This window comes from Hyperoodon ampullatus, assembly GCF_949752795.1.
Source record: "Hyperoodon ampullatus genome assembly, chromosome: 6".
Classification (NCBI taxonomy): domain Eukaryota; kingdom Metazoa; phylum Chordata; class Mammalia; order Artiodactyla; family Ziphiidae; genus Hyperoodon; species Hyperoodon ampullatus.
The window spans coordinates 42,604,743-42,620,630 of NC_136919.1; the positions used below are offsets into that span (position 1 = coordinate 42,604,743).

Sequence of the window (15,888 nt, forward strand, 5' to 3'; positions counted from 1 at the left end):
TTATTACATAGGTGTGACTGATTGAGTCATTGGCCACGTGTTTGAACTCAATCTCTAGTCTCTCCCTGCTTCCTGAAAAATGGGGCTGTAAGTTCCAGCCCTCTAATCATATGGTTGGTTCCCCTGGCCGCCAGCCCCCATCCTAAAGCTATGTTGGCTCCTCCCAGTAAGTCAGCTCATTAGCATAAACTCAGGTATGGTCTACAGGGGCCCATTATATATAACAGAAGACACTCCTGTTACTCAGGAAATTCCAAGTGTTTTAGGAGCTCTGTGCAATAGTTGGGGACAGAGACCACATTTTTTTTTTTTATTATGCTACAGATTATATTTTAAAAATTTGTTTTTTCTAACCAGTGAAGTTCACTTATTTTACAACAGTATGACATATTTTTTTGTAACTTTCAATTAACTCCAGTTTTCTTGTCATTTAATAACTGAAAACACATTTGTTGCCCTGCCTGTGTCCTCTTCAGATAAAGTGCGGGAAGCAGGAAAAAGATGAACTGTGTCTCATTGGGAATTGGATTTCACTGTCAGAGCAGGGACAGACTTGCTATATAGACGCATCTCTAAATAGCTGTCCTTTCATTTGCTTGCTTTCACCTTCACAGGAACCAGTGCATCAATCAGATGAAAGAGGTGAAGGAGCAGTGTGAAGAGCGAATAGAAGAAGTCACCAAAAAGGGAAATGAGGCTGTAGCTTCCAGAGACCTGAGTGAACAAAAGGACCAAAGCCAGCAGGTAATCCTGGCTTTTTTCTGCCGAGGATCCCCCAAAGGTCTTCCTACCCTCTCTTCAGGCATTTTCTTCCTTCATCTGCTCTCTGACTTGCTCTAGTTCCCTGACACACAACAGCCTGGTCCCGGGATGCAGGGTCTCTGGCGGAGCATGCTGGCCTCCAGGCCTGGTCCCTGTGCTCCGGGCCATAAGGCGATTGCTTCATTTAAAGCTCACAGCCACCCTGGGAGAGAGTTGTTGTTGTTGTTTTCTTGTTTGGAGGGCTCTGAGGCCCATGGAGGCGGTTCGAAACTGTCGCAAGGTCACAGTACCCGGTCAGTGATGGAGCTGATCAGAGCCCGTGCTATCAGGCTGCTTCTTGTGAAAGCACAGCCCATGAAAACGCTGCTCACAGCCTTCTGGGGATCTTGGTTTGTTTTAAATACAGCACTTTTATTGAGGTATAATTCACCTACCATATAGTTCACCTATATAGTATTTATAATTCAGTGGGGTTTAGTATATTCACAAAGTTGTGCAGTCATCATCACAGTCAATTTTAGAACATTTTCATTACCCCAAAAGAAATCCCATACCCATTAGCTCACTCCCCTTTTACCCCCAGTCTCTGGAGCCTGAGACAATCTCCGATCTATTTTCTCTGCAGATTTGCCTTAATCTGGATATTTCATATCAATGGAATCATACTGGTTTTCACATAGCATAATGCTTTCAGGATTCATCCATGTTGTAGCATGTATGAGTACCTCCTTTTTATGGCTGAGTAATATTCCATTGTGTGACTATACCACATTTTATTTATTCATTGGTCAGTTGATGGGCATTTGGGTTATTTCCACTTTTTGGCTACTGTGAATAATGCTGCTGTGAACATTCATGCACACATTTTTGTGTGAACGTAAGCTTTCATTTCTCTTAGGTATACTGTATACCTAGGAGTAGCATTGCTGGGTCGTATGGTAACTCAACTCTCCTTAATGTATTGAGAAACTGCCATACTGTTTCTGAAAGTGATCATACTCTTTTACATTCCTACCAGCAGTTTATGAGGGTACCAGTTTCTTTACATCCTTGCCAACTCTTGTTATTATCTGTCTTTTTCACTATAACCATCCTAGTAGGTGTGCAGTGGTATCTCATTGTGGTTTTGATTTGCATTTCCCTAATAACTGATGATTTTGAGCATCTTTTCATATGCTGTATTGGCTCTTGGTGTATCCTCTTTGGAGGAATGTCTGTTTATATCCTTTGTCCATTTTGAAATTGAGTTATTTTTATTATTTAGTTGTAAGAGCTCTTTATATATTCATATAAAGATATTGGATGTATGATTTGCACATATTTTTCCCATTCTTTGAGTTGTCTTTTCACTTTCTTGATAGTGTTCATTGAAGCACAAAAAAGTTTTTTGGGCTTCCCTGGTGGCACAGTGGTTGAGAGTCCGCCTGCCGATGCAGGGGACGTGGGTTCGTGCCCCGGTCCGGGAGGATCCCGCATGTCGCGGAGCGGCTGGGCCCGTGAGCCATGGCTGCTGGGCCTGCGTGTCCAGAGCCTGTGCTTCGCAGCGGGAGAGGCCACGGCAGTGAGAGGCCCGCGTAGCGCAAAATAAATAAATAAATAAGTAAGTAAATAAATAAATAAATTTAAAATTTTCATTATGTCTAGTTTAATTTTTCTTTTGTTGCTTGTTCTGTTGGTATCATGTCTAAAACCACTTTGCCTAATCCAGCATCCTGAAGATTTATTCCTGTATTTTCTTCTGAGACTTCTATAGTCATTAGTATTTAGTTCTTACATTTAGTCCTATGATTCATTTTGAGTTAATTTAATTTTTGTATATGGTGTGAGCTAATGGTCCAACTTTATTATTTTGCATGTGGATATCCAGTTGTCTCAACACCATTTGTTGAAAAAAAAAAACTATTCTTTTCCCCACTGAGTTGCCTTGGCATCCTTGTCAAAAAATCAGTTTACTGTAAATATGAGGGTTTATTTTTAGACTCTCGGTTCTGTTCCATTGATCTCTTTTTTCTGTCCTTATGTCCATACTACACAGTCCTGATTACTGTATCTTTGTAGTAAACTTTGAAATCAGCAGCTTTAACTGCTCCAACTTTGTTCTTCTTTTTCAAGATTATTTTGGCTATTCTGCACTGGTTGACTTTCTGTATGAATTTTTGGATCCACTTGTCAATGTCTTCAACAAAGCCAGGTGGGATTTTGACAGAGATTACATTGTCTGTACGTCAGTTTGGGAAATGTTGCCCTCTTAACAACATCCAGTCTTCTGTTGTGTGAATGTGGGATGTCTTTCCACTTAAGTCCTTTAAAAGTCTTTTTCAGTAATATTTTGTAATTTTCAGAAGTCTTGCACTTCTTTTGTACAATTCATTTCTAAGTATTTTTTGATGCTATTATAAATGGAATTGTTTTCTTAATTTCATTTTCGAACTGCTTATTGCTAGTGTGTAGAAATACAATTCATTTTTTATATTGATCTTGTATCTTTCAACCTTGCTGAACTTGTTTATTAGTTTGAATAGTATTTTTTTTGATTCCTTAGGATTCTCTGTATTACGATTATGTCATCTAAAAATAGTTTACATCTTCCTTTCTGATCTGGATGCCTTTTATTTCTTCTTATTGCTTAATATCCCTGGCTAGAACCTCCAGTATAATGTTAAATAGAAGTGGTGAGGGTAGACATCTTTGTCTTGTTCTTGATCACAGAGGGAAAGCATTAAGTCTTTCACCATTAAGTCTGATGTTAGCTTGCAGGCATACCTCGTTTTATTGTACTTCACAGATATTTGTGTTGTTAACAAATTGAAGGATTGTGGTAACCCTGTGTTGAGCAAATAATTTTGGCTCCATGTTTTCCAGTTTGCTCACTTCATGTTTCTGTGTCACATTTTGGTAATTCTCACAATATTTCAACCTTTTTCATTATTACGTTTGTTACAGTAATCTGTGATCAGGGGTCTTTGATGTTACTATTGTAATTGTTTTGGCCTTTTTTAAGCAATAAAGTATTTTTTAATTAAGGTAGTACATTTTTTGGACATAATGCTATTGCATACTTAATAGACTACAGTATAGTGTAAACATAACTTTTATATGCACTGGGAAACCAAAAAATTGGTGTTACTCGCTTTATTGCGATGTTCACTTTATTGTAGTGGTCTGGAACCAAACCTGTGATGTCTTCAGGGTATGCCTATATATTTTTCATAGATGCACATTATCAAGCTGAGGTAGTTCCCCCCTATTCTTAATTTGTTGAGTGTTTTTATCAAGAAGAGCTGTTGGATTTTGCCAGTGTTTTTTCTGCATTGAGATGATCATGTGTTTTTGTCCTTTATGCTATTGACATGGTATTACATTAATTGATTTTTAGATGTTAAACTAACCTTGCATTGCTGGGAGAAATCCTACTTGGCCATGGTGTATAATCCTTTTGTATGTTGCTTGATTTGATTTGCTAGAATTTTGTTGATGATTTGGGGGTCTGTATTCATATTAGGTCTATAGTTTTATTTTCTTATAATGTCTTTCTGGCTTTGGTGTCAGGGTAATTACTGGGCTCATAGAATGAGTTGGGAAGTATTCTTTCCTCTTCTGTTTCTTGGAAGAGTTTGTGAAGATTTAGAATTAAATGTTTGGTAGAATTCACCAGTGAAGCCATCTGGAACTGGGCTTTTGGGGGGCGGGGATTTTTAAATTACTGCTTCAGTCTCTTGCTGTAAGTCTGCTCAGATTTTCTACTTCTTCTTGAATCAGTTTTGGTAGTGTGTGTCCTCCTAGGAACTTGTCTGTTTCAGCTAAGTTATCAAACTTGTTGGCAAACAATTGTTCTTAGTATTTCCTTATAATAAAACTTTTTTATTTTTGTAAGGTTGGTAGTGTTATCCTCTTTCATTTTTGATTTTAGTAGTTTGAGTTTTTTTTATTCTCAGTTCATCTAGCTAAAGCATTGTCAATTTTTTTCATCTTTCAAAGAACTAACTTTTGGTTTCATTGATTTTATTTTCTTTTCCATATGTCATTAATTCCTGATCTAATCTTTATTATGTCCTTCCTTGCTTTAGGTTTAGTTTGCTCTCCTTTTTCAGGTATCTTAAGGTGAGAGATTAGGTTATTAATTTGAGATATATCTTTTTCCTTGAGATAGGCCTGTAAATGTCCCTCTTAGTACTGCTTTAACTGCCTTCCAGAAGTTTGATGTGTTGTGTTTTTAATTTTTCTCAAGGTATTTTCTAATTTTCCTTGTGATTTCTTTGGCCCATTGGTTATTTAGGAGTATGTTATCTAATTGCCACATATTTGTGAATTTCTCAAAAAATTTCATTCCTCTTATTGATTTATAATTTCATTCCATTGTGACTGGAGACCATACATTGTATGATTTCAACATTTAAAATCTGTTGCGGTTTGTTTTGTGGCCTAGCATCTTTCTGTCCTGGAGAAGAATGTATTTTGCTCTAGTTGGGTTGGGTGCTCTGTAGGTGACTGTTCAGGTGGTTTTTCATGTTGTTCAAGTCCTCTCTTTCCTCATTGATCTTCTGCTTACTTGTTAATACATATCAAAAGGTTTTTCTGGGAGATGTGAACCCAGCCTCAGATCTTCTGCTTTATGCCAGGTGGTAGGGCATGACCGGGGTAGAGTATGGCATTTCTCAGGGTTTCCATGTTCTTATTCATCAGAAGGACGTAGTGGTCCATTGCATTGCTTAGCGTTGTTGAAGGTTTATGGTCATCGAGCCCCTGGCTGCCTGTGCTCCTGTTTCAGCTCCAAGCCCCCAATGAGCCCCAGCCCAGGCCGCAGGAAGCAGGCCTGCCCCAGGCAGAGGTGCCACAAGCAAGAGGGAACACGCCCAGCAACAGCGAGCCCCAGACACCAGTCCCCAGTTCTGAGGCGGCTTTGGATTTGAAGAAACAAGGCGAGAAAGGTAAGTGAAGCTTGGTAATGACACTTTTAAGTCCTCTTCAGGGTCCCATGCCAATAGAAAGCATAGCAACGGGTCATGCCCTCCAGTCCACACAGATACACAGGGCAGAGTGTGCTGCTGGCGGCCGGTGGGGACTCGGTAACGGGGCTGCAGGTGGCAGGTGAGTGTCTCTCTGGCACCTGGACTTGGAGCCATGGGCTCTTTCTCTGCCTTACTGATGTCTCACATTGTAAACTAAGTGCCTAGTTCTTTGGCAGCTCTGTAAAGGAAGGTCCAGGCAGAGCCTTTATTCAGGACAGTGGTGGGACTGTGGGATTAAGGGGACGTGGCTGAGTCCTAGGCAGCTGTCACTGGCTCCCAAGCACTCGTCTTAAATAGGACGATCAGGTAGCCTCAGCAGTGCAGCCTCCTCCACTTGCAGGGTGTCTCTGTGAGCCAGATAACTTAGTCTGAATTTTTTTTCTAAGCCATTTCCTCTTCCTGGTGGTTCTGAAGATGAGCTGCGGGCATAGAGAGGCCTGGAGTCTGCTGAGGCCACAAAAGAAATGATCCACCTGCCCCATCAGTCCACAGTCCTTGGGAAGGCTCTGGGAATTGGGTGGTATGAGGGTTTCTGGTTTTGTCTTAATTAATTGCTAGTGAGGTCACAGCTAACTGTGTTCTGTGCACAGAGGGAACCAAGGAGATTCAGGTTGTCAGCAAGGAGGAGCTTCAGAGGGACGGCGCGGGGCTGTCGAAGGAGCTGGGGCGAGAGCAGAATGCGGAAGAAGACAGACGTGTGGGTGGAAAAGGCCGTGGAGAACCCGGAGAACTGGGCCAAACCCCACAGGTGCCAGCTGCCCTGTTGGCAAGCCAGGAGAATCAGGAGATGGAGGAGGGCCCTGAGCGGGACCAGCTCGTCATCCCCGACGGGCAAGAGGAGGAGCGGGATGCCGACGAGGAAGGTGGGTGAGATTGTCCACCCGGCACCAGCGTCCTCAGTCTCCTTCCTGACGCGGGATGGGCAGCCATGAAGATTCCCAAACAGCAGGTCACCGTTTGGTGGTTGGTTTTGTCTGTTTTGTATGTGCTGTCCAGCAGGAGGCAGGACAGAAGAGCCATCACTCCCGGCACTTGGAACTTTTAGAAATAATATTCACAGGGAGCCTAGGGGGCTTTCCAGGTGGAAGACCTTGGGATGGGAGCTGAGCATCGAGCACACATAGGTCTCCTGCCAGGTGGACCCCGCGCCTCACCTTTGTTGCTGCACTTCCTCATGCGGCATCACCAGCAGTGCCTGGCGAGCAGATGGAGGAAGGAGGGACGGAAGGATTGGCTAGACGGAGTTTCACGCACGTTTGAGCCTTGCAGAAAAGTGACGTGGGAATCCCACCTTTCTGGTTTGGTTGAATTTTCTCTTTCTTAAAGAAAAGTGTGGGAAACTGAGATTAGCAGAATATTCTGGGATGTATTTTGGTCCCTGAAAGATGGGGAAAATTTCAATCCTAGCTAAGCCAGGAGTGCTTAGACAGAAGACACCTGTGTTCTGAGCCTGATCAAGTGACAGAAGTTGGGGAATGTACTTATTTGCAGAAGTTACCGATTCCATTTAAATCTTAACTTTCACTCAAGCTTCTGACGAGTGTGTTCTCACAAGTTTTTAGTTAAAGAATTGGGGGAAAAAAAGAAAAAGGGAAACTCTGCTGGCTGGTCAGATTGGCACTCAAGTTTCAGACCATTCAGTAGTTGGTCATCAAGTGCAACCGCTACCAGTAGGCCTGAGATACTGCTGGGGCTGTGTGTCACACCTCGTCCTAGGTCAGCTGTAATGGTCTGATCAGTAGAATAAAGCTACAGGGCACGCAGGCCTGGGCTTTGTTTCCACTTCAGGCAGTGAGTGCAGGGAAATAGAACTAGAGCTGCCTTTTCCAGGCACACTTTTTTTTTTTTTTGCGGTACGTGGGCCTCTCACTGCTGTGGCCTCTCCCGTCGCGGAGCACAGGCTCCGGACGCGCAGGCTCAGCGGCCATGGCTCACGGGCCCAGCCGCTCCACGGCATGTGGGATCTTCCCGGACCGGGGCACGAACCCGTGTCCTCTGCATCAGCAGGCGGACTCTCAACCACTGCGCCACCAGGGAAGCCCTCCAGGCACACTTTTTTAACAAAAGATTTTATTTACCTACCTATATACAGATATAAAATGTTTACATTAAATCCTATGTTTCTTGATTGCATTCCATCCCGATCTTCTTTTCTGGTTGCTCCTCTCCAGGGATGAATGCAGTGATGAATGATCTAATTCTGTGAAAATTTTATCCTTTGGCTCACAGTAGCCACTCCATTTCCTTCTCTCGGGGCAGTGAACCATTCTAAGGAGATGGCTGCCATTAACCAGCAACCCATAGTTTCCGAAAACAGTGGTGCCTTCCTTTAACCTTGAGTTGATTGTCTCTTTAAAAAGCTGGGATTTTGGTTTGGTGAGCTAGTTACCCTGTTTCCAGCCTGGAATATAGCCCTTTATTTAGGGCCATATTTTGTATAGATTAAGAATTGGAGTGGGGCATACATAAGTAGAGAACTCCTGCATGGTATTCGCACTGGAAGCAAGCACATGCGTCCCTGTCATTTCCTGAGAGTAAGCAAAAAGATCTGATTGTTAAACCAGGATTGGGATAACCCCAGTACCTGGGCTCTGGTGTTCCTATGGCATCGAGAGAGAAATGATGTAGCTTATGTTTTATGGCTCTGCTACTTTTATAGGGAGAAACCAGCAAAAACTGGGAGCAGATGATGACTACAACATGGATGAAAATGAGGCAGAATCTGAAACAGACAAGCAGGCAGCCCTTGCGGGGAACGACAGAAACGGAAATGGTAATTAACGGTGGTGGGGGGGTCACCTTTCATTTCTGCTCTGTGGCCCTTCACTTTTGCAGTGACTATACACCTAATCCCAACAATAATAGTGTAAATAATCCATCATTACAAGACTTTGTTTTCTTCAGAAGCCTTCGAGTGTAGGGGCAGCGGAGGGAGGTGAAGGGTTGAAAAGGCCACGACGAAGACCTGTCAGAAAGTCTGCATATATGATGTGGGGCTCAAGCCCACAGGAATCAGTGAGGATTTGTCTTCAGTGACATTTAGGGATTTCCCAACAAAATGATAGTTCACTGCTTCATTACTCCACAGCACCAGTTGAAAAGCCCTGATACACACACAGAGCTTCCAGGCAGCTGTTTAGAGTAGCACTTTGTGTTATTGTTATTTTGAATTTTTGAGGAGTCCAGGCCAGCAGGATGATCAGATTCTGGATCTGTCTGCCTCTTGTGACTGGATTCAGGTTGAACATTTTATAGGTGCAGTTGTGTTCCTCTGGCTTCCCACCAGGAGGCACGGAATGGCAGGTTGATCCTTGGTTAAGGTGGTGCCCACCAGGTCTTTCCGTTGCAAAGGTCCATATTCCGTGTGTAATACATTGTCTAGAGGGGGATGCTTTGAAATAGTGTGGCTTTACCGTCCATTGAACACCGTTGTCTAATAACTCCTCACATTTATTAACTGCCGTTAAGGGCCCCCTCACCCCTGACGTGTACACATGTGAGTGTGCACGCGCGCGCACACACACACACACTGTCTTCCCCCCTTGTTTTAGTATCACTGTGGACTCAAGGTTTCCTTTTTTGAAATTCGTTTTTCCATCAGACTCTTGGTGTTTCTTTCTGTTTCTAAGAGCTCTTTATATGCTGGGGACGTTGGCCTTTATCTGTGACTTAAGTTGCAAATACTGCCTGGGAGTGTGTCTTGGTTTTGCTTATGGTTTTTTGCCATGTGTTTTGTCTTTTCTTGTATTGCCTCTAGATTTTGAGTCATAGTTTTCTCATCTAGACTTGAAAGGAATTCACCCATGTTTTTGTTCAGTATGCTTTCAAATTTTTCTTTTGGTTCCATTGTGAAATAAAACAGATTCACAAAACCACACATAACAAGTGAGTTTTTAGAAGGTAAACACATTGTAACTGCCCCCCTGCCTCCCTGGTCAAGAAATAGAACTTGGGGGGTCCTCCTGAGGCTCCTTCTCTGTTGCTTGTCCTGTCCCAGCACCTTTCCTCCCTGTACTAGAAATGCCTATCCTGACCTTTCCATTCGGCATTTTCTTGAATTTCTTTATGGGTTTATCACTCAAGTGGGCATCCCTGGACACCACAGTTTAGTCTTGCCCGTTTTCTTAAATTTGCTATGTCTTTAAGTCTCTGAGTCTCCAGGTTCCCCCTCCATTCCTTTCTCTTTGTTTACAGTCTGTTAAAGAGCCATAGCTGTTTGACCTGGAATTTCCCACAATCTGGATAGTGTTGATTGTGTATTCATGGTTCGGTGTGGTGTATTCTTCTTTTCTCCCTATTTCCTGCAGATCACCAGCTGATATCTAGGTGGTATTTTAATTCAACTGTTCCTATTTCATTTGTTAATTGGAATATTTTATAAATAGATGTCAGTGGTATTCATATAGCATAGGCAGGATAAATGCTTCTCCTAAGCATTGGTAATTTACTGTGAAATTCACCAATTTTCACAGTAAGGAATTACTTCATCTCATCTTCTGAAGGTGACCATTTAAGAAATATAAACTTGAGGATTTAAACCTTTTTGACAGGTTTCACTCAGTTGCATTTATTATCCTTTTTGAAGTTCACATTGTCCCATCTTCTTTGGCCAGTGGGGTCTTCCCCACTTTCACCTGAACTTTTTGGTTCTTTTGTCCCTGTCCTGCTCAGCTACTGCTTCACTCTACACAGTGCTTTTTCTCTATGAGGGGCTCTACCTAGGAAGGACCCAGAAAGGAGCCAGTTTCAGAGGGAGCCTCCACCAGCTCCTTTGTCTTTACCATGGACACTCTGTGGTCACTTGCTATGGGAGTAGCAGAAACACTGCCACTTCCAGCTGCAGTTCTCCCACTGGCCCAGGTACTTTCTGGTGTAAACCTGTTGGCTGTTAGGGCTTCTATTGTTCTCAGGTCCATCTGATGCTCCATTGCTTCCCTGTTTTCTTTCGATGCCCCTATCCTATGGGTCGCTGTCCATGGTTTGTTTTTAACCGCTTGTGTTCTGGAGGTCTGCAGGACTCCTTGTCATCTAGTTTTGTTCTAAATGTTCTCCAGTTTTTGAGTTTTTAAATTTAGTTGCTTTATGTAGGGACTCTGAGAGATTCAAAAACTACACCACTGTTTCTACCATCTTTCCAGAATCCTCCTCTGCTTTCATATTTTACATTTAGATCTCTTGATTCATTTGAATCATTTCAGATGTATTCAGGTGAATGGCACAAGGTGTGGGTCCAATTTTCATTTTCCAAAGGTGTTTCCAATTAGCTCAACACCATCTTAATTCACCGTCTCAAAGTTAGTGATTTGAAGTGCTACCGTCATCAAACACTAAATTTTTATATGTACTTGGTCCTGATTTTTGGATTTTCTATTTTTGTTCCATTGGTTTGTCTCTTGATTTGCAGTGTACCACATTACTCTTAACAGCTTTTTAAAAAAACATATGTGGCAAGTTGAGTTCCTCTGGAAAATCCCAGCCAACATCTCTTTGAATGCTTCTTTCATTTTTGATTCCTTCTTGAATTCAGATTAGAAGTATATTAGATCTTCTCAGTCTATTTGTGTCTCTTACCCTCTTTTTCATATTTTGCATTTCTGCCTTTCTGATCTGTGTTGAGAATTATTTCCTCAGAATATCTTCCAGTTCAAAAATTTTTCCTTCAGCTATGCCTTAACTGTTCTTTTTCATTTCTAAACTTTCTACTTGGCCATTCTTTATGGGCCCTTATTCCTTGCTCATATTTTCAAACATCTTTTATTTCTCTATCAGGGTTGTTTCATATTTCATATTTTCCAATTGCAATATCTGAAAACTTTGTGGGTGTCTCTATTTTGTTTCTGCAGGCTCTCCTCGATCCCTTGTTTCCTTATTGTGTTTTGTGCTTCTTAACTGTGAGCTACTGCTTTCCTTGGAACTTTATCTGTGGGAAGTCTTTGAGGACTGAGTCACAGTTGTATTGGATTAGAGAAGGTCGTTTGCCTCTGCCAGTCTCAAGGAGGGTACTACAAACTCACAACCCCTTCAATAAAGTAGATTGTTGTCTTCAGGGTTTTTTTTTTTTGGACCACATGGAAAAATGTGAGTTCAAAGTATATTCCTGTACAATCATCTCATGCAGTTAAGAATCCCTCACTCCACACACTAGGCTTTCTTGCTGTCCCCCTTTCATTGCAAGTTTATTTCCTATTACCTTTAAGCCAAGGATGTGAACCTTTGGGGTTTCAGCTTTATATAGGCATCCCCTTCTTGACTCCCCACCTTGAGGGGAGCCCTTGTCTTTAGGGCCTGTCCTCCTGCACCTTTTGAAGCTGTGAAGGGAGAAGCCCAGAGTCTTCAGGCTTCAGCAGAAGTCCTCAGGGCAAAAGCTGGCATTGATGCTTATTACCTTCAGGAGTTCCACTTCAGTTTTGGCCTCAGATTCCTCCTTTTAGTGTCATTCATAGGCAATGCATTTTAATGTTTAATTAAATTTTTTTTTCACTTTTCATTTTGAAATAATTTAGAGATAAAAAAAACTAGTAAGAATTTCCATATATCCTCCATCCAGGTCCCCCAAATGTTAACATCTTATGTAACCACAGTACAATTATCAAAATGAAGAAATTAATACTGATAAAATGCTGTATCTATAGACATTATTCAAATTTCTTGAATTGTCCAACTAATATCCCTTTTCTGGTCCAAGATCTAATCCAGGATCATACACTGCATTTAGCATTGTACTTAGTGTCTTTTAACCTGGAACCTTCTGTCTTTATCATTTATATCATTGATAATTTTTGAAGTGTTCTGGCCAGTTGTTTGGTAGAAAGCTGTTTGATTCAACAATGCATCCTTAAAAACTATCTTTCATATTTTATCCAGCATGTCACTCACTACAGTTGGTTGTTTGGGGTTTCTAAAATTGGAAGTCTTAAGCTGATTTTTAAATTATTTTCATAGACTCTTTAGGTAATTTCTTTTTTTAATGCAAAAGATGAACACATTAGGAGTCAGAATTTTAAACAGATACAAGTTAGATGTGTGACTGTGCAGTGAAGCCTTGGGATCATTCATCCCTTACACCCAGGTGTCCTTGTAAGGATGTGACCTTGTACCTGCTAAGACTTTAAGCAAATTGAGGAGTTTGGCAAAGGAAAGAAGCTAAATGTTCTGTCAGCTCTTTTAAGAAAGAATTTTAAGTTGAAATCATTTTAAAATTATGTCATCAAGATAGTTTAAGACCTTGCTTGCTCCAGGGAGAATTAGAAGAGGCATTAGCTCCAACTTTATTAGAGAACTTAAGGCAGTCGTTTATTTAATAAAATTGTCAGCCATTTAACGTGCAGTAGTTGTAAATGAGGATCTTGGTTTTAGGTTTTATTTGTGATGTGTCTTTTTACGTCCTTTGTGTATCAAAGGATAGAGTAAGGAGGCTGGAAGCCAGGTCTAGACATCAGCTCTGTAATGAGAGCTTTGGCGTCATGAAAGCTGACCTAAGTTGCAAATGGCTTTTAGGAGGCAGTGTGCTTACGGCTAGAGGTGCAGGAACAGAGATTCAGGCAACCCACAAGGTTCACGATCATGTCAAAAGTTCCATGAGAGTACGTTTCATATTGTCCATTTGACAGGACGTTATTTCACTCTTTCACACAATTACGGAGTTTTTAGATGGTTTAGCTACCTTGTCCTTGATTAGCAGTGCAATTCCACATTGTAATGTTACCGTGGGAGATACAGTCCTCTTTATGACACGGCTTCTAGACATTTATGTCCAATGGGACCTGCCTGGGCTGGGTTTCTCAAAATGTTTAATACTAGAACATTATGTTGTTGTTGTTTTCCTTTTTTAGTTCTTAACGCTGAAAATCAGAAAGGAGGCACAATACATTTACTAGAACAGCGAGAAAAGAGGAATCACACACTCTGAATCAAACTGGAATCACACACTTTGTGTCAGAATTGAACAGAGATCACTACAAAATATTCATGAGGGATTGAATACTGTGAAATGTACTAAGTAAAATATCTAAAGATGATTACTGTGGAGTTTTAGTTTGTATTTACTATGTAGGAAAATGAGATTGTCTTTGAGACACTTTTGAAGTGTCTGTATTGAGATGTCAAAATTGTCGAAATGTGTTGGCTAATAGGTATTTCATGAGAAGATCAACACCAGAAATAGAACACAGGTTCTCCTTCAAGGACGGCAGCAGTAGGATTCTACTGTGGAAGTAACTTCTGACGTGAAGGAGACCCACCGCACTTACAGAGCTCCTTGTCCTCAGTCCCCTCTGGAGTCATTCTCTTCTCCACATGCTGTGCTGAGTGACGGGTACCAGCCCCTGTTATTTCTCCTCGGTGGGCACTGAATGATTTTTGGTTTATCTTCTTGTACCCACCTCTGGTTCTGACAATCAGTGGCCTAGAGCACTGAGTGTTAACACAAATATCACTAGCAACAGTGTTAAACAAGTCTAAACACAAAGGTGTTTTGTGCGATAATTTTTTTAAAAGATTACTTGTATAATAACCCTTGTCATTAATGTACAAAATGCTTTTAAGTGACTTGTAATTTGAATACTTGTGATGTATACTTGCTTTGCTTAATATGTGTGGGCAAAGCAAAATCTTGCATAACAAGTCCTTAGACTTTTGTGGATTAGACTTTTGACACAGCAGGGGCCAAAGCAGAGCTGACCCTGGCTGCCTGCGGCAGAACAGTGAGGGCAGCACAGTACTGTGGGGAGAACTGCCTACTTCGCTACTAGAAGAAAAGAAGAGAAAGCTGATGTTGAAGGATACATTACAAATTTGGAAAGATTAGAAAGTCAAGAGAAATGCAATAGTTGTGTCAGTTTACATTTAGCCTGTGGTAAAGGACTATCACAAAACTGATTTAAAAATCAAAAGTTAATCTGAAAACGACTAATCATAATTTACATGAATAGTGATGTCAGGTTTGACTTGAGTTGGTTCTTAACATTTTAAGGTAAATAGGCTCTTGCCGAGCTTGTGAATGACTGGCAATGTCACACTAATGACCTTTAGTGAGGCTCTCTAAAGGGTAGGTGGGTGGTGATGCTTTACTAAAATACATTTTGAGTCATGGGATTTGAGATGCAGGGGCCTCAGGTCATTGGACATAACTAACTCCCTTGTTTACAGAGAAGAAACTGGGGCCCGGAGGAGTTCTGAAGCTTCTCCAGGCCAGCAGCCCGTGAGCTGGAGTGCCTGCATCCTGGCCAGCTGTGGACTCCGGGTGCCACTGGCAGTCACTGAGGGCAGGTCCTGGTTTGCATTCAGGTTAAGATCTCCAACTCGAATGCTGTGTGATATTCTCCTACCTAATCACTAAGATTAAACTTTCTACCCAGAAAAGGCAACTGAAGAAGGGTATGAAAGTAGCTTTATAAATCTAAGTCCTTGTCCAGCCTCCCTCTGTGTCTTAGTCTTAGGGTTGATATTCTCTCTTGCTTAGCCTTTATTCATCTCATGTTTAATCAGTGTGCCTAGAGTTGCTGAGAAATAAAATACTGTTAGTTCAACTTTTAAAACTGCTTTCAGTTTTCCCTTCATCCCCTGCTGGATCCCTAAGGAATCAGCTTGTAAACTGTGATTAAGCATGGTGGTTTGCCTTATAAATTCAACCTTTTGTGGAATGAGATGTCATTGTAAATTTAAAAAATCATGATTTCATCTCCTGTACAGAGGCACCAAAAGGCCATTTGTTCAGGAGGTGTGTACTTTAGCTATTTCTTCAAGCAGTCATGCTTTATTACTGTTGACTTCCCTTGGGATCACAGACACCTCTTCCAAGGAATAATCTAGAGGTGTCACAGTTATTTAAAAAACAAACAAAACCTGTGTAATAAGCATCAAATAGATATCAGACCCCCAACCTTGGTCTTTTGGGTTCATTCAAAATTAAACCAGCAGGTAGTCCAATTTTTAATAGGTATAAACTCTATTTGATTCACAACCCTCCTCTCTACTCTCAGATGGTGAGCAGACAGGAGTGATGATTCATTTGATCTTTTTTCCTGCAGGTAGGACTGCACATGAAGATTCCCTAAGCAGTTTTGGATTCGATTTCATGAATTATCTTAATCACCACACACAGTATACCTTTGTGTGA

The 15,888-nt window shown here is 41.4% G+C and overlaps 1 protein-coding gene across 1 annotated transcript in view; it reads left to right on the forward strand.

The window, feature by feature from the left end:
- The window catches only part of GOLM1 (golgi membrane protein 1), a gene marked incomplete at its 5' end in the record, with an annotated part of 38,996 nt that extends 25,309 nt beyond the window's left edge, over nucleotides 1-13,687 (forward strand). Inside the window, 5 exons of the mRNA XM_079706647.1 lie at nucleotides 615-744; nucleotides 5,531-5,690; nucleotides 6,362-6,634; nucleotides 8,431-8,544; nucleotides 13,604-13,687. Of these exons, the coding sequence (XP_079562773.1) occupies nucleotides 615-744; nucleotides 5,531-5,690; nucleotides 6,362-6,634; nucleotides 8,431-8,544; nucleotides 13,604-13,680 (754 nt within the window). The 3' untranslated portion in view covers nucleotides 13,681-13,687. The remainder of the gene's footprint in view (nucleotides 1-614; nucleotides 745-5,530; nucleotides 5,691-6,361; nucleotides 6,635-8,430; nucleotides 8,545-13,603) is intronic.
- Between the last annotated feature and the right edge of the window lie 2,201 nt (nucleotides 13,688-15,888).